This window comes from Megalopta genalis, chromosome 5 (genome assembly GCF_051020955.1).
Source record: "Megalopta genalis isolate 19385.01 chromosome 5, iyMegGena1_principal, whole genome shotgun sequence".
NCBI classification, from domain to species: domain Eukaryota; kingdom Metazoa; phylum Arthropoda; class Insecta; order Hymenoptera; family Halictidae; genus Megalopta; species Megalopta genalis.
In genome coordinates, this window is record NC_135017.1 from 10,164,383 (window position 1) to 10,185,914 (window position 21,532).

At 42.2% G+C, this 21,532-nt stretch overlaps 7 protein-coding genes and 2 long non-coding RNA genes across 9 annotated transcripts in view; 3 read left to right on the plus strand and 6 right to left on the minus strand.

Annotated features, from left to right (window-relative positions):
- The window catches only part of LOC117220915 (uncharacterized), a 29,976-nt gene extending 28,730 nt beyond the window's left edge, over positions 1-1,246 (minus strand). Inside the window, exon 1 of the mRNA XM_033471369.2 lies at positions 874-1,246. The gene's annotated coding sequence lies outside the window, so the exon portion shown is untranslated. The remainder of the gene's footprint in view (positions 1-873) is intronic.
- A 137-nt stretch (positions 1,247-1,383) lies between these two features.
- On the minus strand, positions 1,384-5,845 carry LOC117220989 (uncharacterized). The gene is made up of 7 exons (XM_033471515.2): positions 5,495-5,845; positions 4,715-5,436; positions 3,728-4,048; positions 3,362-3,671; positions 2,903-3,221; positions 2,662-2,834; positions 1,384-1,569 (listed from the first exon to the last, which is right to left on the minus strand). The coding sequence occupies exons 1-7, from the start codon at positions 5,693-5,695 to the stop codon at positions 1,528-1,530; spliced, it is 2,088 nt and encodes a 695-aa protein (XP_033327406.2). The 5' UTR covers positions 5,696-5,845; the 3' UTR covers positions 1,384-1,527.
- Positions 5,846-6,478: 633 nt separating this feature from the next.
- Positions 6,479-7,122, plus strand: LOC143259565 (uncharacterized). Its single transcript, XR_013033571.1, has 2 exons — positions 6,479-6,607; positions 6,693-7,122. It is a non-coding gene; the product is annotated as an uncharacterized LOC143259565 (long non-coding RNA).
- LOC143259566 (uncharacterized) lies at positions 6,883-7,463 on the minus strand. Its single transcript, XR_013033572.1, has 2 exons — positions 7,174-7,463; positions 6,883-7,096 (listed from the first exon to the last, which is right to left on the minus strand). It is a non-coding gene; the product is annotated as an uncharacterized LOC143259566 (long non-coding RNA).
- A 140-nt stretch (positions 7,464-7,603) lies between these two features.
- Calr (calreticulin) lies at positions 7,604-12,054 on the plus strand. Its single transcript, XM_033471516.2, has 8 exons — positions 7,604-7,763; positions 8,684-8,788; positions 8,860-9,063; positions 9,439-9,590; positions 9,901-10,167; positions 10,528-10,764; positions 10,952-11,095; positions 11,175-12,054. Exons 1-8 carry the CDS (start codon positions 7,679-7,681, stop codon positions 11,190-11,192), a joined length of 1,212 nt encoding a protein of 403 aa, XP_033327407.1. The 5' UTR covers positions 7,604-7,678; the 3' UTR covers positions 11,193-12,054.
- Positions 12,055-12,483: 429 nt separating this feature from the next.
- On the minus strand, positions 12,484-14,925 carry LOC117221004 (AN1-type zinc finger protein 2A). Its single transcript, XM_033471555.2, has 3 exons — positions 14,617-14,925; positions 14,197-14,508; positions 12,484-14,057 (listed from the first exon to the last, which is right to left on the minus strand). Exons 2-3 carry the CDS (start codon positions 14,490-14,492, stop codon positions 13,724-13,726), a joined length of 630 nt encoding a protein of 209 aa, XP_033327446.1. The 5' UTR covers positions 14,493-14,508; positions 14,617-14,925; the 3' UTR covers positions 12,484-13,723.
- Positions 14,926-15,312: 387 nt separating this feature from the next.
- Positions 15,313-19,402, plus strand: LOC117221002 (protein RCC2 homolog). The gene is made up of 4 exons (XM_033471549.2): positions 15,313-15,725; positions 16,128-16,368; positions 16,609-17,456; positions 17,660-19,402. The coding sequence occupies exons 1-4, from the start codon at positions 15,522-15,524 to the stop codon at positions 17,828-17,830; spliced, it is 1,464 nt and encodes a 487-aa protein (XP_033327440.2). The 5' UTR covers positions 15,313-15,521; the 3' UTR covers positions 17,831-19,402.
- Positions 18,234-20,289, minus strand: LOC117221005 (uncharacterized). The gene is made up of 3 exons (XM_033471556.2): positions 20,208-20,289; positions 19,959-20,142; positions 18,234-19,883 (listed from the first exon to the last, which is right to left on the minus strand). The coding sequence occupies exons 1-3, from the start codon at positions 20,249-20,251 to the stop codon at positions 19,398-19,400; spliced, it is 714 nt and encodes a 237-aa protein (XP_033327447.2). The 5' UTR covers positions 20,252-20,289; the 3' UTR covers positions 18,234-19,397.
- Positions 20,290-20,453: 164 nt separating this feature from the next.
- On the minus strand, positions 20,454-21,520 carry LOC143259562 (uncharacterized). The gene has a single exon (XM_076522474.1). The coding sequence runs from the start codon at positions 20,923-20,925 to the stop codon at positions 20,458-20,460; it is 468 nt and encodes a 155-aa protein (XP_076378589.1). The 5' UTR covers positions 20,926-21,520; the 3' UTR covers positions 20,454-20,457.
- Between the last annotated feature and the right edge of the window lie 12 nt (positions 21,521-21,532).

Genomic DNA, 21,532 nt, shown 5'->3' on the forward strand with positions numbered 1-21,532 from the left:
ATCAACGCTCGGTTAACAATTAGCTATTGTTTGATCGACTTGGAACTTGATTCTGACCCCCATCTCGCGCACATGATCCTCTCGTTTAGTTGCGAAATCTTTCATCTCATTATAAAATGGTTTTCCAACGTTTTATTTAGCCGCGGATAGTTTTCAGACGGCTGCTGACTCTGCCGACTTTTTCCAGCTAACTCAGATGCTGACACGCTAGTTCCACCTGAAGCAAACTGGTCTCGACAGAAAACAAGAGACGTTCCTGCAGGCGTAGATTAAAAAAGTCGGCACTGGTATCATGGAATTTCGAGCGACTTTATTCACTTCTATAATTATTATATTCTTAGTCGACACCTTGCATGGCAACTATATGGCAATTCGAGTACTTCGTATATGTACGTTAGTGTGTAATTACATTGATACATTGATAGAATGTTCAGTGAGGAATTAATATACAGTGGAAGCTCGAATATCCTAACTGACCAATGATACACAGGTGTTCTTATAACAGGGCAGGTACTTAATCAACGTACAGTGGAGCTACGTTTATGCGAACGAAACTTTAGCAGCACCCGGTTAACTGAACTCTATCCTGAACTGAATCCTCTTGCATGCACTCCGATTGAATGAACGAAATATCATAGTCGATGGCGGGAGACAGATTATACAAATCACCAGATTATGCGAATTAACATCACAGGTTCCCTTCTTTTACGGATATCTGCTTTACTGGATTAAATCTCTATTAATGTCTAATAATAATGTCGCTATTAATGTTTAATGAATATAAAAAATTGAGATATTAGTGATGTCGGATAATAGAGTGCATGCGAAAAAATCTCAGCAAAAAAATCGTAGTGGACGAAACGTGAGACTTACCGGCGCTGTGTCGACCCTAAGGGCCAATTCCGTTGAAAACGTTGGATCGACGTGAACGGGAAGGCACTGGATAACTTTTCCGGCAAAAATCGTGGTAACTGTGAACCGGCGAGAATAAGGTTGCACCGAGGGTTCACGGGAGCACTGTGAGCCTGAACGCGATCGTGCAGAGGTTCGCCGAGAACTGGGAGAACACGGCGGGCCGACGAGCAACAGCACGTCAATGAAAGAACGCCGGCGATCGGCGTCGCTCATTCGAGCGTCTCCTGCACGTGCGCGCGTGCAACACGCACGCGTGCACACGCTGCAACGGGGACCGGTCTCTCTATCTGCCCCTTTTTTCGGGGATAATATTAAATATCGATTCGCGAGGGACGCCGCCAGACATTTTATTCCCCATAAATATGAATCACTCTCAACTCTGACTTTAACCCCACGCAGGATGCCTGTGAACTTTAATTTTATCTCGGCAACCGTGCCACTTTAATGGTCACCTGTGTGGGCGGAATGTTTTCGAAATGATTACGATTTTTATTTCGTGGACAATACAGATTTTTCGATGGATTCACAAAATTCGTACGACACAAAGGTGGGTCAGCTCCGTTCACTTCATTGTAGAGGAACAATGTTGAGCGTTCGGGGAGACAGGTCTGATCACCTGGTCTTAATTGTCGCCTTCTGCAGCTGGCGGATCGTCTGCAACAGAATAATCTCATTAAGGACTTTCGAACGACGAAAAACTCTTGGTGTCGCAGCGGAACGAGCTTCCGCTTGTTTATCCGCGATCCCATTGTCTCTGCTAAGCGCAAGTTCACACTTTCTACCAGTGACACTTCGCTCTACGATCCAATATGTGGCACAGCGCTGCCGAATAATGTTCGTTCCCATTTTTCTGCCAATCTTGGGTTGCAGGATACTTTGTAATTTAATGGATTGTATAATGAGTTCGTTCGCGTTTTCTCGTAGGAAAACATATTACCGTGCAGTCGTCGACGCGAACGGACTGTTCATACGATTTCAGCCTAATATACCCTGTTTTAGAGTAGACACTTCCAGCTTTCGTTTAAGCTAAGTTGCATAGGAATAACCCCACGAGAACGTATCTTGAAATCTATCTGAATTTTTCCTTCTAAATCCAGTAAACTCCACGATGTCAGATGTCGATTCCTTTCAATTTTTCAAAATGATCTCGTCATTTTATCGTAATCTAATGTACTCTACCTTAAAATAGATACTTCCAGCTTTCGTTTAAACTAATTTGCATAGAAATAGCCCCACGAAAACGTATCTTGAAATCTATCTGAATTTTTCCTTTTAAACCGAGTAAACTCCACGATATCAGAGGTCGATTCCTTTCAATTTTTCAGAATGATCTCATCATTTTATCGTAATCTAATGTACTCTACCTTAAAATATACACTTCCAGCTTTCGTTTAAACTAAGTTGCATTGTTGGATCACCATCCCCATTATCCAGAGTTATCTCACTGTCCACAGTGAGTCAGTCGTTTTCGAATCAACTGTTTATATTTCAAGGGTTCGAACCCGCATTTCTCATCTCGAAACTGTCTTCGCGATCCGGGAAGTATTGTAGTCGTGAAATAAACCACTAATATAATATAAAAGTGTTCGAATCAATCCACCCCGTATCCAACAGCATAGAAATAGCCTCATGAGAACATGTCTCAAAATTTATCTGATCTGTCGCTTTGAATTCGTGTAATCTTCCTTGCCTTTTCCTAGGTGTCAAAGGTCAATGAATGGACTTATTACACAATCTAATACATACCCTCTTCGCGTCCTCGAGGCTTGCAGGCACGTACTTGGCGTTCATAGTCCTGGCTATGTTACTATAGTCCCTATAAAGTGTGTACTGATCCTTCATCCACTGTTTTATCAACGCCATCCTATCCTGCAGGCCTCGAATCTTGTCCTCGGACTTTAAATCTGCATCCGTTGGATCTGCATAAAATGTCGGAAAGACGTTCAATGATAGTCCGAGGTGCTGAAAAAATTCAAGTTCATCGTACCCGGTTTCTCGAAGGCTGCAATCTTCGGGAACTCGAGAGGCTTGATGGCAGCTATCTTGCCGGATCCAGCTGGATCCCCTATCCCGTATTCCAACCGGGTTTGCTCCAGTTCCAACAAGTAGTTCCGGATGTCCTCACGTTCCTGTTGCTGCCTGAGCGCGGCTGCTTGCTTCCGCAATTTCCGCGCATGCCTGCAATCGAACCTCGACTGCTTCTCATCCAGTCTTATTCGATTCGTCGTCTTCCTGGTTTTCGAGGACTTTGACGATCTCTTCGAGGTGGTTCTTCTTCTTTTCTGGTCTGCATTCGTGTCCTTCAGCTGTAATCAAATACAGTAAATTCTCTAAAATTGTCAAGGAGATAGTTGCCCATTTTTGTTTCCTTGCCGAGGAACAATTTGGGAGAATTTACTGCATTTGCTGTCGAATATTCAACTAGTGGAGCTAGAAGCGAACTAACATTGTCCAGAGACCCAGTCCTGCTGTCCTTCCACTCATCGGCGACGTGTTTAGCTGTTGGCAGCTTCACCACGGTTCCGCACTTCTTCGTGCTTTTTGTCTCCCTGCTATGGAATCGGTATCTTCTGGCGATAGCGTCTATCGCGTCTCTGTTCAAATTTCTAAGCGTCCAAGTGACGTCCGAATTTTTCGGAGTCTCTCTCAGAAGCTTCTCGCTAGAGGTGCTGTATTCGTCTTCAGCCTTTGCTTCGTCGGCCCTGCTCTCATCTTCCCGCGAAGGATCCTTCTGCTTCTCCAGGTTCGCGGCCTCTCTGAAATCGATACGGTCGATAGAAAACGAAAGGCTGATCGTGAAACCGCATCTTACATAGTTGCTGAAGAGCTGTTCTGGCTGTGTCTAGGTCTCTCCTGATCAGACACTTCGGAGGATTCGCTGATCTTCCGGGTGTCCTCGATGTTCTCGCTCGGCTTTCTCTGCTTTCTACCTCGTCGGGGATGCTTCCGAGGAGTTGTTTGCTTTAACGATTTCAGGAGGGTGATTGGCTCTACCTCGTCCACGTTTTCCGACGTCTTGACGTAATTCGATAGCTCCTCGTCGAGGCCGATCTCGCACTCGCTCGTGCTCTGCACTATTTTCGGTGGGACCAGTTCTATGATCTTCTTCTCCTTCGGTGCGATCTCTTCGGGGCTGGAAATTTGACGTTTTAGTTTCATTTATTCGGGAATCCGATGCCTGTATCGGTTCGGATAAATAGCGGATCAATAAGCTAAAAAAGTAAAACAGATATAATATAAAAACATTAAGTTAAGCGAAATGCATATACTTTGAGAATACTGTAGGTATGTTAAGTTAAACCATGCGATGTGATATATAAATCAAAACTATATTCGGAGCGTCATATATTTCCGACATAAAGATTATACATAAGATTATATGGAAGAATCAAATGTTCGTGTTTAATGTAATAAAAAAATATAATATAAATATAATGTGATACAATCAGAAATAGATGTTCAATTTGTAAAATGACAACCCTGTATTAAAGTATATGATAATTAGACTGCAGATCAAACAAGAGTTAAAAAAAGAATCTATTTTCATTCGTAACATTTTTAACCAGATGAATATAATGGAACAGCATTGCTAAATTTTTGTCTTCCATTTAATGTATTCTATTTGATCTACTCGTTTTTTTCATAAATGCATTAAATCCGCAGTCCAACGATAACGCACGGATATCAGTGTATCAGGACGGAACGAAATTCCTAGCACGGAAAATAAAGATTTCCTAATTGGAACTGGAATTAGACCCATACAACGCCATCGGACGGCATATGTCTGAATCTAAACTACCTGTCTTCAACCACAGTCTTCCTGGCGCTCGCAGGCTGCATGTGGACAGTGATCATGACCTGTTTCACCCCAGATCTAACTGTGTTTTCATAAGACTGCTCCCTAAGCATCTCCTTCGACCGATCCTCCGCATAGCTGGAAGAGGCTGTCGAAGAGGAAACCTGTTCGAACGTGTCGCTCTCGTATTGGACCTTTCGCTCTTCTCCAATGACGCTGTCGTTCTTCTTCAGGGTTTCAATCAGTTCGGAAACGATGTCGCTTCTTTCGCTTATCTTGTTAGCTACCTCTATCGCCTCTTCACTATCCTCTTCCTTCAGCTCCTTCATATTGGTCTCCATAATTTTCTCTTCAGCCTCAGTCTCTTTTCCTTCTCTTCTACCAGTCAAGGACTCTTGGACCACCTCTGAAACTTCGGAAATCTCCGATGCCTTGGACAAGATCGTCGCGACCGAAGATTCATCTTTGCTTCCCGCACGATCGCCAGACCCAGCTGACCTGCTCTGTTCCCTGCCCTTGGATTCGGAACTGATGCTCCTCATGGAGGATGCTAGGTCAGAAGATCTTCGAAAGGAGTTCCTTCTGACCGGAGATATCTTATCTGATTTAACTGTGTCATCTTCTAGAGCTAGATCGTCCACAGTATCCTCAGGTGTCTTCATTCGGGAGATACTTTTAGCACTTGGATCATCATTAGAGCTGTGGTCCTCGGACTTCGGAATGACCTAGAAGAATCCTGGCTTGTACATCGCGACAAGGACGTAGGATTCGATGCGTATGTACCTTGAACCCATGGCTATCGTCGCTGTCAGCGGTGTCCTGCGTTCTGACAGGTGCATCAGCTGTCATCCTGGGCGTCGCTTCGAGGGACGTGTCAGTGCTGACGTTGCTCTGGCCTCTCGTGACCTCGTTACGCTTAATGCTATACTTCCTGTCCATCTCCTTGAGCTTCAACAGCGCGGCGGCAGCCCTCGAGCGCATCATCGTGCTTCTTCCAACTTTAGGAGGTGAACTCGGCCTGGATCGACAGACTCACTGGCTACACTTGTGGATTTTCATTCAGCCCCGATCATAACGCGCTTGTTGGAACCCGTTGCCATGAGAACAGTTTGTACACAACGTGGCTCGAAGGCCGGGCCACCCCATCCGCCAGGGTTTTTCGAACGCGTCCCGCTGACCACTGATAAGCGGTTATATTGTCGTTCAAGTGGGCCATATAATACTCCACAGAAAAAGATCGTCTCGACAAACTTCGCCTAAGAGTGTCATAAACCCGGGTGCTTTTTGCGCCTATTAGACGTTTCTGGAATTTTAGCAAAAAATAGGAAATGTTGGTGACAAGATATGATTTACTGTCGCGTATCGCGCTATACCGAAGCGTAGTATTTCATGTTTCGTTGAATTGTATGCCAGACGACGCTCTTATCAAGTGATTAGTGATTACACAAGTGTCTATGCAAGGACGCATGCGGCCAAGTCCACTGAAGCAGAGGAAATGGCAAAACGGTGCAGAAATATTAAATCGATGCACAATTATGCGATATGCGACGAGTCGATGACTTCGTATTTATTGCTGGCCTTTAAACTTAGGTCTGGCTGTGTTTAAATAAAAATTCCCTCATCTTTCCCATTTTACGGATTGTTAAATGATTTTTCATTCGAATCAATGAGAATTTAATCCGCAACTAAGTAATTGTTCCATTCTGTCGCACGTAGCACAATTCTTTTACACACGAGCGAAAAGTGAATCGTTATGCGTCAAAACAAATAATGCTTGCCTTGACACGTAGCCAATTGATCTCTGCTATTGACTTGTTGTACGCGTATCAGTGATTTATTCCAGCTCTGTGACTAGGTGTCTTATCCGAACATCTTCTGTTCTGATCGGTTTTCAGTGTACGTACTGTAATTATGATGCACCAAATTAGGTCTAAAATTGTTATGCGTCAAACTATAATATGACTATTTATTTTGTATGCAGTTCTGATGGGTATAGGACTGTTATCTGTAAAATCATAAACCCAGGACGAAAGATATAATAACCCCGGGTATTTCCGGCTGAAAACCGAACGCTTTTAACTATTTGTGAAAATAGATATGACATCATAAAGGAATGTTTCGATGAATTATAAATAGTAACCACAAACAAGAGATAAAATTAAAATATGTAGTTTTATGGAATAAGTATTTTATTTGAGATTAAACATACACACACTACAAACTATACAAGGCAAGTGAACAGGATAAATAGAGAAAGTTATAAAACTGATTATTTTATTATGTTTCTGACTGTTAAAATATTTCTTTCATACACCGAATTCTGTTTTTACACTGAAACGTTTTCTGGAACATATCTACCGTTTAAAAACGGAATTGCGTGTACAACTAAAATAAGATAACATTATAAATTACTTTTTCTTCTTGAAATCATTAACACTGATATATCTTTGACTAAAATTTACATAGATCCTTATAGAAAGTCCTGCCGGACGCATTAATAATTAATACAAATCCGAAGAAATCCGGACTGATGGCAACCGTACCCGGACAGAACATCTCTGAACTTATCCGTTGGACCATATTTTGAATCTGTGAAAGGTGAAATTAATTAAGGAAAATCATTTGAATATCGCTCCAAGGTGACACAGCCAATCAGGAGGATCCACTGCGTCGGTGCGTTCGTCTCTATCGTCTTCCCTATCGACAACAGATAAAATAAGGACAATCACGGTGGCGCGAGGTTATGTGCGGCGCGGCATGTCTTGGGTTGCCACGGCGCGTCGGCTGGTTGGTCGAGCGTGGTCGGCGTTGATTGGGCCTCGTTCGTCGACCAATCGTTGCCCTCCATCTGTCTACCCCGGTGGCTGCTAACTCGCCAACCACGTCTGCGGCTCAGGCATTATCGGCTAGTTCATTGTGGAGACAAGATCATCGTCGTGCGGACTCTCGTCGTCCCGGCGTCTCAAAATGCAGTCCTTCTGCTCGTTTCTGCTGCTGCTTGCGGTCACGCTCGCCACCGCGGAGGTCTACTTCGAGGAGAAGTTTCTCGACGGTGAGTAAAATCCCGTGAAAATAATTCTACTATCGTGTACATGGGCCCAACGATCGTCTACCAGTATTAAGACCGGGTTCTAGAAAAATCAACTTCACGGTTCCCACTGCGTGAACCACACCCACGCGTCCATTTCCCTGGATTTTTCCACGAAACTTCTGGATCTTAACTGTACTTCTCGCGGAGTTCCGCTCTTCGTGCTCCGCCGCTTAGAAACACACTGTATATTTCTCCTTGGTAACCACACGCCCTACTACACCGTCCCCGGTGTACATTCCCGTCGAATACACACGGATTTTCGTTAATGGAGGGTGGATTTCATTTTCCGGAGAAGGATTCGATTTTACCCCGGCCATATGCGTCCATGGGGAGTCGAAATTGCCGTGAACGTGGCCATGGTAGATTGTCTCGTGGCATTGGCGTATAGTACGCCGACATGACGCGCGATCGATCGGTTGATCCGCGTTCCACGGGCTACGCTTCCTATAGCGGACCTCGTGGCTCGGCAAAATTCAGATGTTACTATTTTTGATCTTAGTTTACCGGATTCTTTCTCCCCTTCGTCGAATCGTTGTGCGCCGTATTTTAATAGTTCATTCAATGCGCCGCGTTATTTTCGGTTTTTCTTTCCCCCATTCATCACCGGTCGAAAAATTGTATCTACGTGCGCAACTTCGTTTATTACCTCGTAATCACTGCCATATTTTATTCGAAGAACCGCTCTGAGAATTTCTTATTTATTCATTTTTATGATTTGTAGCACCCTAGGAGGAAGATATCAAAATCTTATGCATTATGATTTCTTTTGCAACCGTGTTCATTAGAACTTTTTCTTTGTTATTAAAATTTGTTCGTGAAAAAGAAAGATCACAGTTTTACAGTTTACATGTAAGCGATACTTAATGAAAATCCATTTTCAGATTCGTGGGAGAAGAATTGGGTTTACTCTGAGCACCCTGGTAAAGAGTTTGGAAAGTTCGTTTTAAGTCATGGCAAGTTCTGGAACGATCCAGAGAATGATAAAGGTACGATACCTATCGGCTGAGTATATTATTCAAAACTTGGAGTCCTGATTGAATTAATTAATTATCTTCAGGTATCCAAACATCTCAGGATGCCAGATTCTATGCTATCAGTAGGAAGTTCGATCCATTCAGCAACAAGGACAAGCCCCTTGTGGTCCAGTTCAGTGTGAAGCATGAACAGAACATTGACTGCGGCGGCGGATACGTCAAAGTATTTGACTGCTCGTTGGAACAGAAAGACATGCACGGAGAGAGTCCATACCAAATTATGTTCGGTAAGGATTGGTCGTAATTAGCGGCGTTGCCGAGCCTAGAGTCACCGGTCGCATCCTATGGTGCATTGGTGCTAATGGTTGTCGGAGAGTAAATTCTTTCTTATGCCCTGAATATTGTTCTCATATGTAGTTCAGGTACCTAGTAAGATACATTACATTTACTTAAAGCCAAAGAATCTCGATTGTCCGAGCACTGACTAGTTCGGAAAGTCGATGTTTCATCGTGGCTTCTATAATCCCGAACATCGTTCCTTCGTTCCCTATAATTATGTTTCACTTTGGTGTAAAAAAAAAAATGCGTGATCTCACGTTTGGCACGAGTCCAACGAAGTCTGCGCTATACACGGATTCTTGAACTTACTTGTCCGACTTCAGGACCCGACATCTGCGGACCCGGAACAAAGAAGGTCCACGTGATCTTCAGCTACAAAGGCAAGAACTTGTTGATCAACAAAGACATCCGCTGCAAGGACGATGTCTACACTCATCTGTACACTCTGATCGTCAAGCCCGATAACACGTATCAGGTGAGCAACTACGACAAAAATAGATCATTAAAGTTTCGAGCCTAGAGTCACATGTCCTCTTTGATGATCTGTGGAGGACAGGTGCGAAAGGAACTCGAAGAGCGAAGATTATCTTGTTTATTTCAAGTAGAGAATCTGGATCTCTACATTTGAAGCAAAGACCAACACTATTATCTTTACAGTAATTTCTCTGTAATATTGCGCAATATTAAAATACAAATGCTTTCTTACAGAGGGAATATTGTATTGCACAAAAAATGATGAAGTTCCTTGATCAGCAGCGTCGTGAATAGAATGATTTGTTCTTTAGGTTCTCATCGACAACGAAGAAGTTGAGTCTGGCGAGTTGGAGGCAGACTGGGACTTCCTGCCGCCCAAGAAGATCAAGGATCCATCCAAGAGCAAGCCCAAGGACTGGGACGACAGGCCCACTATTCCTGACCCTGATGACCAGAAGCCTGACGACTGGGATCAACCAGAACACATTCCTGACCCTGAGGCCACCAAACCTGAAGACTGGGATGATGAGATGGATGGAGAGTGGGAGGCTTCTCTGATCAACAACCCCGAGTACAAGGTCCGTTGCATGTCTCTGGATAGGGTAGTGGAACTTGATACTATGATCTGACCAATTTCTATGCCTTTGGCTTTCTTTCCGACACAATACTTTATATTATAACATTTTTTTATTCTTTTATTTTCTTCATTTTTGAATACTATTGAGTATTATTTATTTATTTTTTAATAAAAAAAATTGAATGTCTTATTCAGTAAATATAAAGTTAGTTTTGCCCGAAAATAATCTAAAGGCACAGCAATTGGTTACCCCACAGTTAGCGGCTCCACTACCCTAATTTCATTTCAAATGTGACCAGGTCTGGTCGTGGCAACGTGTCACAAGATTCATGAACTGATCGAGCGTTTGTTTTGTTTTCAGGGCGCATGGAAACCGAAACAAATCGATAACCCTAACTACAAGGGACCGTGGATCCACCCGGAAATGGACAACCCTGCCTACACCCCTGATCCGGAACTGTACAAGAGGGACGAGATCTGCGCCCTTGGTTTCGACCTCTGGCAAGTGAGGTCTGGAACCATCTTCGACAACGTTCTCATCACGGACGACCCTGATGTCGCTCGCAAGTTCGGCGAGGAAGTTTGGAAGCCCACTATCGTAAGTTTTATTGCGGTTCTAACAGAAGTTTTACAAACTGATGGAAGCAAATGATGTGAAAAGCATTCCTGATTTTAATGAGCGATAAAAAAGCTGGAATTCCTCGTTACTGATCGATGAGATTCAATCAATTTATTGAAAACGTCTCGAGGACGATGTAGAGTAATTTTTCTTATTGAATATTTAGGAGGGTGAAAAGAAGATGAAGGAAGCTCAGGATGCGGAAGATTTGAAACAGAGAGAAAAGGAAGTGAAGGAGAGCGAGGAGAACAAGGATGACGATGAGGACGAGGACGCCGATGAGGAGGATAATAGCGTCCCAGACGTGGAAGTGAGTGTTTCTGCTGAGAATATTGTAATTGGTAAAAAAAATTAGCACGTTGTTAATCAATTAACTTGCTTTATTACAGGAGCATGACGAATTGTAAACGAATTTGTCGTGAACGACACGAACACAGACTGTATTCCAGGAGCTGTGTGGCCGCGACACGCACCAACATTTTCCAAACGTGTAAACGTCACAATAAGAAGAAAGATCATTTCTATGAATCGGGAGGAATGAATTAACTCGTGCAAGTTGGTGGACAAATTTTTCAACAGTGAAAGGCAATCCCTTCTCTCGCCACCCCTGTAACGATATTTTAGTCTAACCATGGCCTTGTCTTTGCAGCCTAAACTGAGAAAAAGCAAAAGAAAACACTTTTCGTACCCTAGGCTTGAATCTTCAGTACCGCGTGTTTATTACGATGCGTACTTAAAGCAGTGAGACAAAAATCGTCAGAGTGTAACCTCGCGTTTGATGCGTTACCGAAGGTACGCTGCAATATCGGAAATATTCGTCTACCCCTCCCCCGCTATATATAAATATATATATAATATATACATACATATATAATATATATGTATTATATTAAAAAGAAAGAAAAGAAATAGTCATCTTGCCCCAACCGTGTCCCCCCATGGCACAGCTCCACAAAAGACTCTAAGTTGTTCCGTTTTTGTTTGTCAAGTGTTTTTATATACAATAAAAAAAAAAGAATAATTGAGATGTAATTTAAACGACGCTGTATTATATATATATATATTATATATTACTTCAATTTCCGTACAGTGTACGCGTATTAAGAAAAGAAAAGAAGTTCGCTCCAGTTTAAAAGATTAAAAAAATGTGGTAACAGTGTGACTGAGAGAGATGTGTGCGGACCGAGTGATTCAGAAAAATAATTGGTATGATACATGTATCGAAAGCAACCAATAAACAATGTAATAAATAAGACTTTTCTAGACGTGCTCGAGGCGTTCATTTCTTTATGTCCTAATCATTGCGGTTTATTAGTCAAGATTATGTTGAGTCATTTAATCAAGACCCTCCTACGGTCATTTGGAGAGAACTTTGAAGAGTTGCAAAATGTTGCACACTCAAAATGAACCATTTGAATTGAAAACTATAGTTTGTTGTGATTTGAGCGCGCGAACTTATGAACAGCGCTGTAATCTTCTGGATCGTAATTAAAAATAGCGATCTGTTGTTCATGAGATAACATTTTATGCATGATTGCTTTTTAGGGTTGATCTTATTTGAGCTTCAACTTTCACCTTAATTACCACTGTGATCTATTGCAACAATTTTTTTTATATTTCTTTCGAGCAGGATTGTTTGGGAATTTATTAAAACATATAAATGGTTGCCGACTTTGGAAGGAAATAATAAATAGTATATTCGATAAATATATAAATTTATTTTCCTTTTAACAATGACAATTGTCATTCCGATCGAAGTTACATTTTCCTCAGGAATATAGATAGAAAGATTCAAGGTGGAAAATTAGAAAGTGAAATGCATCGGTTATAACTTAAAGCTTGGTAATAGTACAAATATTTAAATAGTGCTTAAATAGTTCGTAAAATTGTCTAGAAATCGATTGTATTGTACAGTTGAATCGAATGTACATTTTCAATAAAAACTAAGCTCTATCTACTAAGGCACTCATTATCGAGGTTGCCCTTTTGATAATTTTTCAAAATCTTCATGGGAATTCGGCAGGTGACGTTAGATAAGTGTTATTCGAACTCGCTATGGGATTAAGATAGTCTTTTTGCAAGATTTAAGATACGTTTCGTTCGACGACGATCGTCGTAACTTACGTGTGAGAGGAGTTTATTTAGAGAATCATTGAAGACTGCGGAGAAATCATCTATAGAACAATAGAAGCAACACACCGTCGTTATTGCAGTTCATCAAGAAGTATAAAAAATACAAAACTGATCAAATTTCGTGGAACCTCATCGCGGACTTTTTGAAAGTGCCACAAATAAATATATTTCGAGTGACTAAATGTGTCTGCGTTTATCTTTGTACATTTAAAATTGCTTATGATTAGGCTGCGAACCTTCATCCAAATATTTACGTTGTTATTCAATTTCATGACAATTGGAATATAGGGAAAAGTTGTAGACTTTGTGAGGTAATAATAAATTAAGAGTATTGTTAATTTTTAAGAATATACACCTTTCCTTGCACTTTAAAACATTGCCAAAAATGTATAAAAATCCGCAGCCTGCTTGCGAATCTTATAAAGATAATTAGTTTTTAATGAGAGAATTATTATTAAGGTATAATTACATGAGAAGTAAAACGCGTTCGCTGATAGAATAGATATTTTCACGAAACGACTTTTTAATTAATAGTTAACTATACTCTAGGAAAATTTTTACAAATAGACAAGGCGTCCGAGTGCACCTTCTTGAAGTCGTAAGATGGAAAGCTGAACACGTTGACTCGTGAACTTTTCAAATATAGCATGAACAAAGTCAGCTCGATATTGGCGTTCACTACTGTCTCGATTGAAAATTATTCGTCAACGTTGTCAATTTATTCCGAGCAAAATCTTAGAACGAAGTAATGAATTGTCTACGTTTTTGTGCGATCGAAGAAGAGATTACGTGGAATGGAAAGATTTTAAGATAGTCTACATCTGTCTCTACTCCCAGAGGATCCCACCTCCACGGTTCGTCGCCTGGGAGCGTCCTCGTCTTGCATTGAGGCCTGAAGAGCTCTCGCAAGAGCCTCGTCCTCGCTCATACTTCCTTGATAGTTTGTCATGATCTCGCCGTTTCTCCTATTTACATTAACGTTATTTTCTAGTTTGTCCAGTCTTCTTCTTCTGGTTGCCTCTTCAGGACCTAGGCAACCATGGTCTGTTGGATGTCTGTGCTTCAAGCAGAAATTCTGATTGCAGTCTGAACAGCGTACTTGCACTATCTCTTTGATTTTGCAGCCTTTAGAGGAACATCTGAAACAGGATATTCTTTTATAGCTTAAACTTTCAATGTGAAATGCATATTAACTCTTATCTGATATCAGATATTCGGGCCTATTATATAGTATCACATAAGAGGCTTGTAACTATTAAACATCTGTAGGTGGCTTACTTATTGGAAAATATTTTTGCCCTAGGTTTCTTAAAGTCTGACTGGCATTCATTGTCCATATGTTGACCTACAGCAATGTCAGGAGGGTCTCCTCTCTTTGTTGGTACCGGTGTGTTGCACAGTGGACAGACAGGGACTTGAACATCTTTTTTGTAAGCGCTTGGGCAGCTGTGGTTTGTATATGATATGTGCTTGGTACAAAAGATCGCCGAGCATGCATCACATTTTAGAGGTAAAAAGTCTAAACGGTTGCAGCTGTTTTCTGAGCAATGTTCTCCCAAGTTTGGGAACTCCATTGTTTGTGAGGATAATCTAAAACGAAAATTAGTATTTAACTAAGTGAATATTGTATTTTATACGCAAACAAAGTAGAATAGAACTTTTCAAGGCATTTTCAAGAGAATTTGATTAAAGACATACCCACAATCACGATGAAGTAAGATTTCGTAGTTCCTCCTGACAGTTGGAGATTAACATGCCACTCTCGCTGTGTATCACAGATAGGTGAACATCACCTGGAACTATTTCCACGGGTATCCAAAAATTTAGCAGCACGGTGTCTCGTTCGGAAATTGCGTCCTCTGTTTTAGTTGAACAATTAAAACACACTACTGTCTGACAGAATTTCAAGTGACTGATCATTCAGATTTTAGCCTTTTATATACTAAACATGTCTTACGAAACTGACGGTACAGTCACGTCACGACATCCAACGAATAACATGATTAAGCATGACGTTGCTTTTAACTCGCCAGTAGAGTTTCTCGAAATTTCTTTAGGGAATATCCTAGAATTCCCTATACCTTAAAGTCTGCTGTTTAGTGAGATTCGTTCGCAGACCGTATTCCACATGTTCCATCGAATTAACTTTAAACAATTTATTTCAGAATTCTACTTGGCGCAAGTTCCTGGCAATAACTGGCGGATATTTCACGCGGGCAAATATTTTCTGTCGTTCGACAGATGTCCCGAGGATTCGTCAGAAATTTCCCATAGTTGGCATAGTTCATGCGCAACGCATTGAATTTTCCCGCAATCATGGAAAATCGTGTTTCAATTCCCTCGTTCCCGCGCATTGAAACACGAGGAACACGGAGCGCGCTCTCGGCGATTTACAATCATAAACTTGAGTTTGCTTTGTACTTATCACTGGAGCATGGTTTTATTATGATTTTTGAGCGCCAGGTGGCCGCGTTTTTGTTGTCCATTTGTCGAACAGTACAGGTCTCAGCGCCATTACATCGATAAATGTCATTGTATCCGCGTCCCGCGACCCTAATTTTGAATCGATAATTAATTTTCAAATAAGCCAGCCAGGTGTAATAATGTCGAGCAAACGGAAAAATACGACGGCGAAGAAAGGCCGCGCCAAGCAAAAAAAGGTCGAGTACGACGACGAGGACATTTCCAGCGAGCATGATTCGGATGTCGATGACGCCGCCGAGACCGGTTCGAACGCCGACGGTGAGGACGCTACCGAGGATGACCTTACCGATGTCTCCAGTTTCCCGGAATTGCCGCCACCTGAGGTGAGATTACCTTCATCTTTCTCCTATGCTTGTTTATCCCGGGTAGTGGACCGTCAACGAACCTGGACCTGGACCTCGACGAGGTTGCAACCTTGCCACGCGTTGTTAAATGTGCTCCTCGCTAATCGTCGTTCGATTAGGTTTGCAAATTCGCCCGTGTCCTCTCTGTACAAGTGCAACAAAATCTTGCACTTTCTACAGATTTGATTCACTTCATAAATAATTAATTTTATAAACCAGATCCATTTGTTGGGTTACAGTAATTAGCTCCCCTATGTGTTTGACAACATGTCTCTGCATGTATATTGTAGACCAACTTGAAGGAATATATTTATTTTCTGAATATTTTATGATGTGAAATTTGATTTTCTATTGCAACTGACAGATTTTTCTTTGCTGCAGGGTGGATGGGGCAAGCCTGGCACGTTGCTCATGTGTGGCCTCACGAACTGGGATATGGCGGGTCGCAAGGCCCCACCAAAAGGGGTCAAGACTAATGTGGGCCGTAGTTTATGGACCCCACATACCTTCAAGAATCTTAACGGTGCGCGGGTGAGGCTGGTTGCCTCCGGTCCTGCTGCATCTCATAGTATTATCGTCACCGAGGACAACAGATGCCTAGCATTTGGTAGAAATGATAAAGGTAACGGTATAGTATGCCGCCTATAAATTCCTACTTAAGTCCCAATTCTGTATTCAGTGGATCTCCATTTGTATGACCTGGGAGGGAGCAGGTTTAAACTACAAGTGATTGTTTAAATAATAAGAGTATTCCTATTAAATGGAGTTCCTCTTTACAGTCTTCCTTAAGCCATAGCTCGCACTTAGCAGTTTTAAGTATAATTTCAATGACACAAACTTCAGAAACACCTTTTGATTTCAGGTCAATTGGGAGTCGGTGACGCGAAGCGTCGCGATGAGCCCACGGAGGTGACATCTCTGAAGGGTCACACAGTGATAGCAGCGTTCTGTGGTCGTAACCACACTCTATTTTTAACTAGCCGTGGAATAGTATTCGCGGCTGGAGACAATAAGTTAGGGCAATGCGGGGTCGGTAAGAACGACGCCTCCATTGTGTCCGCGACCAAAGTGAAGTATTCTGGTCCTCCGATTGTTAAAATCGGCTGCGGTGCAGAGTTCTCGATGATCCTGGACATTAAGGGTGGCCTGCACTCGTTCGGCAGTCCAGAGTACGGAGCTCTGGGCCACAACACCGACGGGAAGTACTTCATAACGAACACAAAGATGGCATTCCACTTCGAAAAAGTGCCTAAGAGAATCGTTCTGTACGTCGAGAGAGCGAAGGACGGTCACGTGACGCCGCTGGACCGTGTCGAGATCACGGACTTCAGCTGCGGCCACTACCACACCGTTGCCATCGACAGCAAGAATCGCGCGTTCTCATGGGGATTCGGTGGCATCGGCCGTTTAGGCCATAACGAGCAACGAGACGAGTTAGTGCCTCGCCTGATCAAATTTTTGGAGCCACCTAACCGGGGCGTTAGGGCTGTACACTGCGGCAGCACCTACAGTATCGCCATCAACGTCCACGGCACTGCCCTAATGTTTGGCCAGACCAAACGCACCGGGGAGGCGAACATGTATCCGAAACCGATCCAGGACCTCTCCGGGTGGGAGATCCGCTGCGTCGGCTGTTCCCAAACTAGCGTCGTTGTCGCGGCCGACGAGTCCGTGATTGCCTGGGGGGCTAGTCCTACGTTCGGAGAACTGGTAAGCTTCCTTCCACGCTAACTGCAGTTCTGACAATTTTTTTTTCTTCCAGTTTTGTAACTTTTTTCCAACTGCAACTTTTACATCATTTTTGTTGCTTATTAAACCAGTCGGTGTTAACATTCTAACAAAATTGTCGTACTTCGACCCAATTTTTAAGAAGTTATTCCATTTGAAGAGTTGTCAATGACATTTTGTTGCAGGGTTTCGGTGAAATGCGCAAGTCCTCGACCACCCCGATGGAGGTGAAGGCATTAGAAGGTTTATACATTACTGCTGTTACCTGCGGCGTCTCACATACGCTTATGATCTGCCGGGACGAGTCCGAGGAGGAGAAGGCCAAGATCAACAAACTTCAAGTGTATTCCGTTTAGGCGATACGTTTCGCACCGTAGAGGTAAAACAAACCGAGAAAGATAAACGAAGCAAAGCAGAAATGAGAAACAACAAGATTACTCGAGATCAGCGTGCTAAGAAATTCTTCTGTGTTCATCGCAACAAAAAAAAAAAAACCACTCACACGAACGGATCACAAAACACCGGGAGTCGCCACATTGTTCCGATAATCGAGAGGCCCGCAGGCCGCGCGGGCCTGTCCTTTCGAATAGACTGCGAGAAACGTCCATATTGAATACAGACTTAAACTAATTACTTTTACTATAATATGTACTTCCACCCCCTTTACTTAACGTACGAAGGAATGTTTACCGTAATAGGGAACCCCGTTTTGTTAGTAGCTCAGGATATAGACCAAACAGATAGATGCGAAAAAGAATATATTTTGATACGTTGCTATTTTATTGACATACTCTGCATCTTCGATCAGAAATGGAAAACATAGTTGACATGTATGAGGAAGAGTGCTGGGAATAACGTGATTTTCATCGAGACAGGCACCTCGCCATTCGTGTATCTTTCGTTTTCATCATTGTCCTAACGAAAACATTGTTAATTCATTGCAGCAGTACCTGAACCATTGAGACCTTGTGGTCCGTAACTACGGTTCTCGCTGACCGAGAACATTTTTTTTAATTTAAGACACCAATCGAGAATCGCTTTCATTTTATCGTTTTCTGTTCGCAGAAAATCGTGGCGGACCGCAAGCGTCGAATCTGCAAAAATCAGTTTTATATTTTGTATACAAAGACAAGGCGGAATGTCGCAGCTGCATTGTGGACGTTCACGCGGGTTTACATCATTTTGGGAGTTTTCTAATCTGGTGGAACCGCGTTCCACGAAAACGTACTTCTTTCGCCGTAGATCGTTCGTTTTTTTACGCGTGAGGTCGACAATGTTGCTGCGACGAGTCCCGCCGTATCCACTGATTTGTACGGTTGACATTTTTCATTGTAATAGTCGCGAACGGTATTAACGACACTGACATCGTTACAACAGATTTTTTTTTTGTAATTCATTCTGTCCTTCCTCGAGCACACCGGCATTGTTGGTCATACTTATGAACTAAGGATTACTTTGCAGTTACAAAAACAACAAAGAAAGTCTTAGCAAAGGGTATACATTGTTGACAAGTGATTGCGGTATATACAGACATGTACACACACACACATATACACACACAAGCATCGTACACCGTCGAGAGACATACATACGTATACGCGTTTGTATTTCACTGTTCGTGTCCCCATAGTGAATGTAATCGAAATTTTTATATCGTAACTTTATTTGATAGTTCTGTCGATCGATCGTGAAACGATTTTCGGGTACCACGTAAGTTGTTCATACTTTTTTACGAGACGCCGCCGCTAGCACGTCACTGCCACGACCATATTATCCGAGCGTGTCTCGTGATATCGAGCATCCATTCCTTTCCGTTTTATAAATCGTTCTTATACGGATACCAGCCGTAGCACCGTTTTTACCACACCGAAGACGAGTGTACATGGCAAATTACGAATAAACGAATTTTTTAAGCAATTTCTATTAAACCGAGTCTTCACCATTTGAGAGCATCTCTTCGCCCGAAATACTGTCGATCATTCCACAGGCGCTGCACACCTCTGGATACCGGCATTCTTCGAGTTTCGTCACCGCACTGCCGGCGTCTTCGCTGGAGCAGCATGGTCGAGGCGATTGATAACTTTTGCATTCTTTTAAGGGACTATCAATAATTTTACAGGTGCTGCTGCACTCGGGAAATCGGTAAGATTTTTTGGATGGTACGCTGGTGAGTTTACAAGAGCTACAGATTTCGGGAAATGCACAAGGTTTGGGAGACGGTTCTAATTTGCATGAACTGCAAATTTCTGGAAATTCGCATTCCCCGGATGTTTTCACCGGGACCTTCGTGCATTCGGTACATCCTTTGATAAAATCCAGATGCTCCTTGCATCTCCGACAAGGAGTATTCTTCAAAGCCTCCTCGTATCTATTTTTGATTAGCTCTTCCTGTTCTTCATTTTTCTCCGACTATTTAAAAATGTATTTTTTAATTGATGTTATACAGTATTTTTAACAAACCGTGGTTCGAAAAATAATGCTAACGATAAGTTTCCGATCCATCGCCACTGTGGCCATCGCAATGGCTTCTCTGACGCTCTCCTGTTTCTGCTGATTCAGATTGTATTTCCAGCGCAGCAAACTGTGCGCCGTGTAATGTAGAAGGTCCGTTGGATTGTATTTCAAACTTTCTGCCATCGCCCATGCCAGTGGCACCATAACATTTTGCCTACAATTTCGACGAAATTGGAGAAGAAGAATTCAACGACCGAGTATTCGTTTGTCGCAGAATACCTTAAATAATCATTCCGTTGTGCAGTCAATTCCTCTACTGTCATTTTTCCCACAGGATGACCACATTGGCATTCGTATCCAATGTAACGTGGTTTTTCATAGTCAGTAGAAGCACTGCTTGACTCGCCTTGAACTGTGTCTACATTACTGGTATCTAATTCTAATGCAGTTAAGCTACATTTGCATATTATTTCCTAGGTATTGTAATTGGCGTTACAAAAGATACTCTAAAACAATAAAAGATTCAGAATCAATCAAGGACCCGTACGTGCGAGGATTTTTCTTCCATTTGGTCGAGCCCAATGTCAACCAAGATTTGCTCGGTCTCCTCGTCAATTCCATATTGTTCCACTAATTGTATTACTTCCGGTTGTATTCCGATATTTTTTAAGAACAAGAGTATTTTAGGCGTCGATTGATTGATCGGAGACTGCCAATTTAGGATACCGGGGATGTCGACGCCACTTAGCAATAAACGACGAAGCGTGCATGTATTCTGAATGTCTACACCGTGTATAAGAATGTGCCAGCAGTCTGGTTCGCGTATACCAATAACTCTCAAATTTGATATTAACTCAGGATTATATTTGCGGGAACATGTGTCTTCAAATTCGAGCATGAATGGATCGATATTGAACGGTCTAAAGTAAGAAAGTTCACAGGAACTGAGGCTAATAAGGCCGAGCTTCATCGCTTTTATAATGGCGTGTATAGACATGCCTGGAAAAGGAGTGTCCGTTTAATTATACGTTTGTCAACAGTCTACCCACGTAGTAACCACCTTTTTTTAGCAACATTTTTAAAACACGTGTAGAATACAAGCCACTGTGGACAGTGACCCACACACGTCTCTCAATTACGGTCTCATCGATGTATTGTGTCCTATTCAATTGACGTTCGACGCACCGCTTGAATTTACGTGTAATGAATTCTAACAGTTTCGTTTGGCTCCACGCACCAAATTTTTGATACCCTCTGTTCGTTACAATTAAGTTTGATTTTCCTTTATTCAATTGTTCTCCCGACGAGTGTGATGATGCTGTTGTAGAGGATGTTTCCCTGTAATCGTTGAGAGAATTTTGGATGAATGTATTCTTAATTTGATGCGATGCCTCAATAATCCGAATTATGACAATTGAAGTCTTGAAGTCTACCTCGCAATCTTTTTGCATCCATTTCCCTCATTGCAATGAATTGTCTGGCAATTCATGTTTCACTGACGGTGCTTTAAGTAAATGAAATCCAAATGTCATGTGGTCGGTTAAATGAAAATGTTACAGTAGGCAATTGTTTGAATGAAGTGTATATATTATTGATTTTATAAA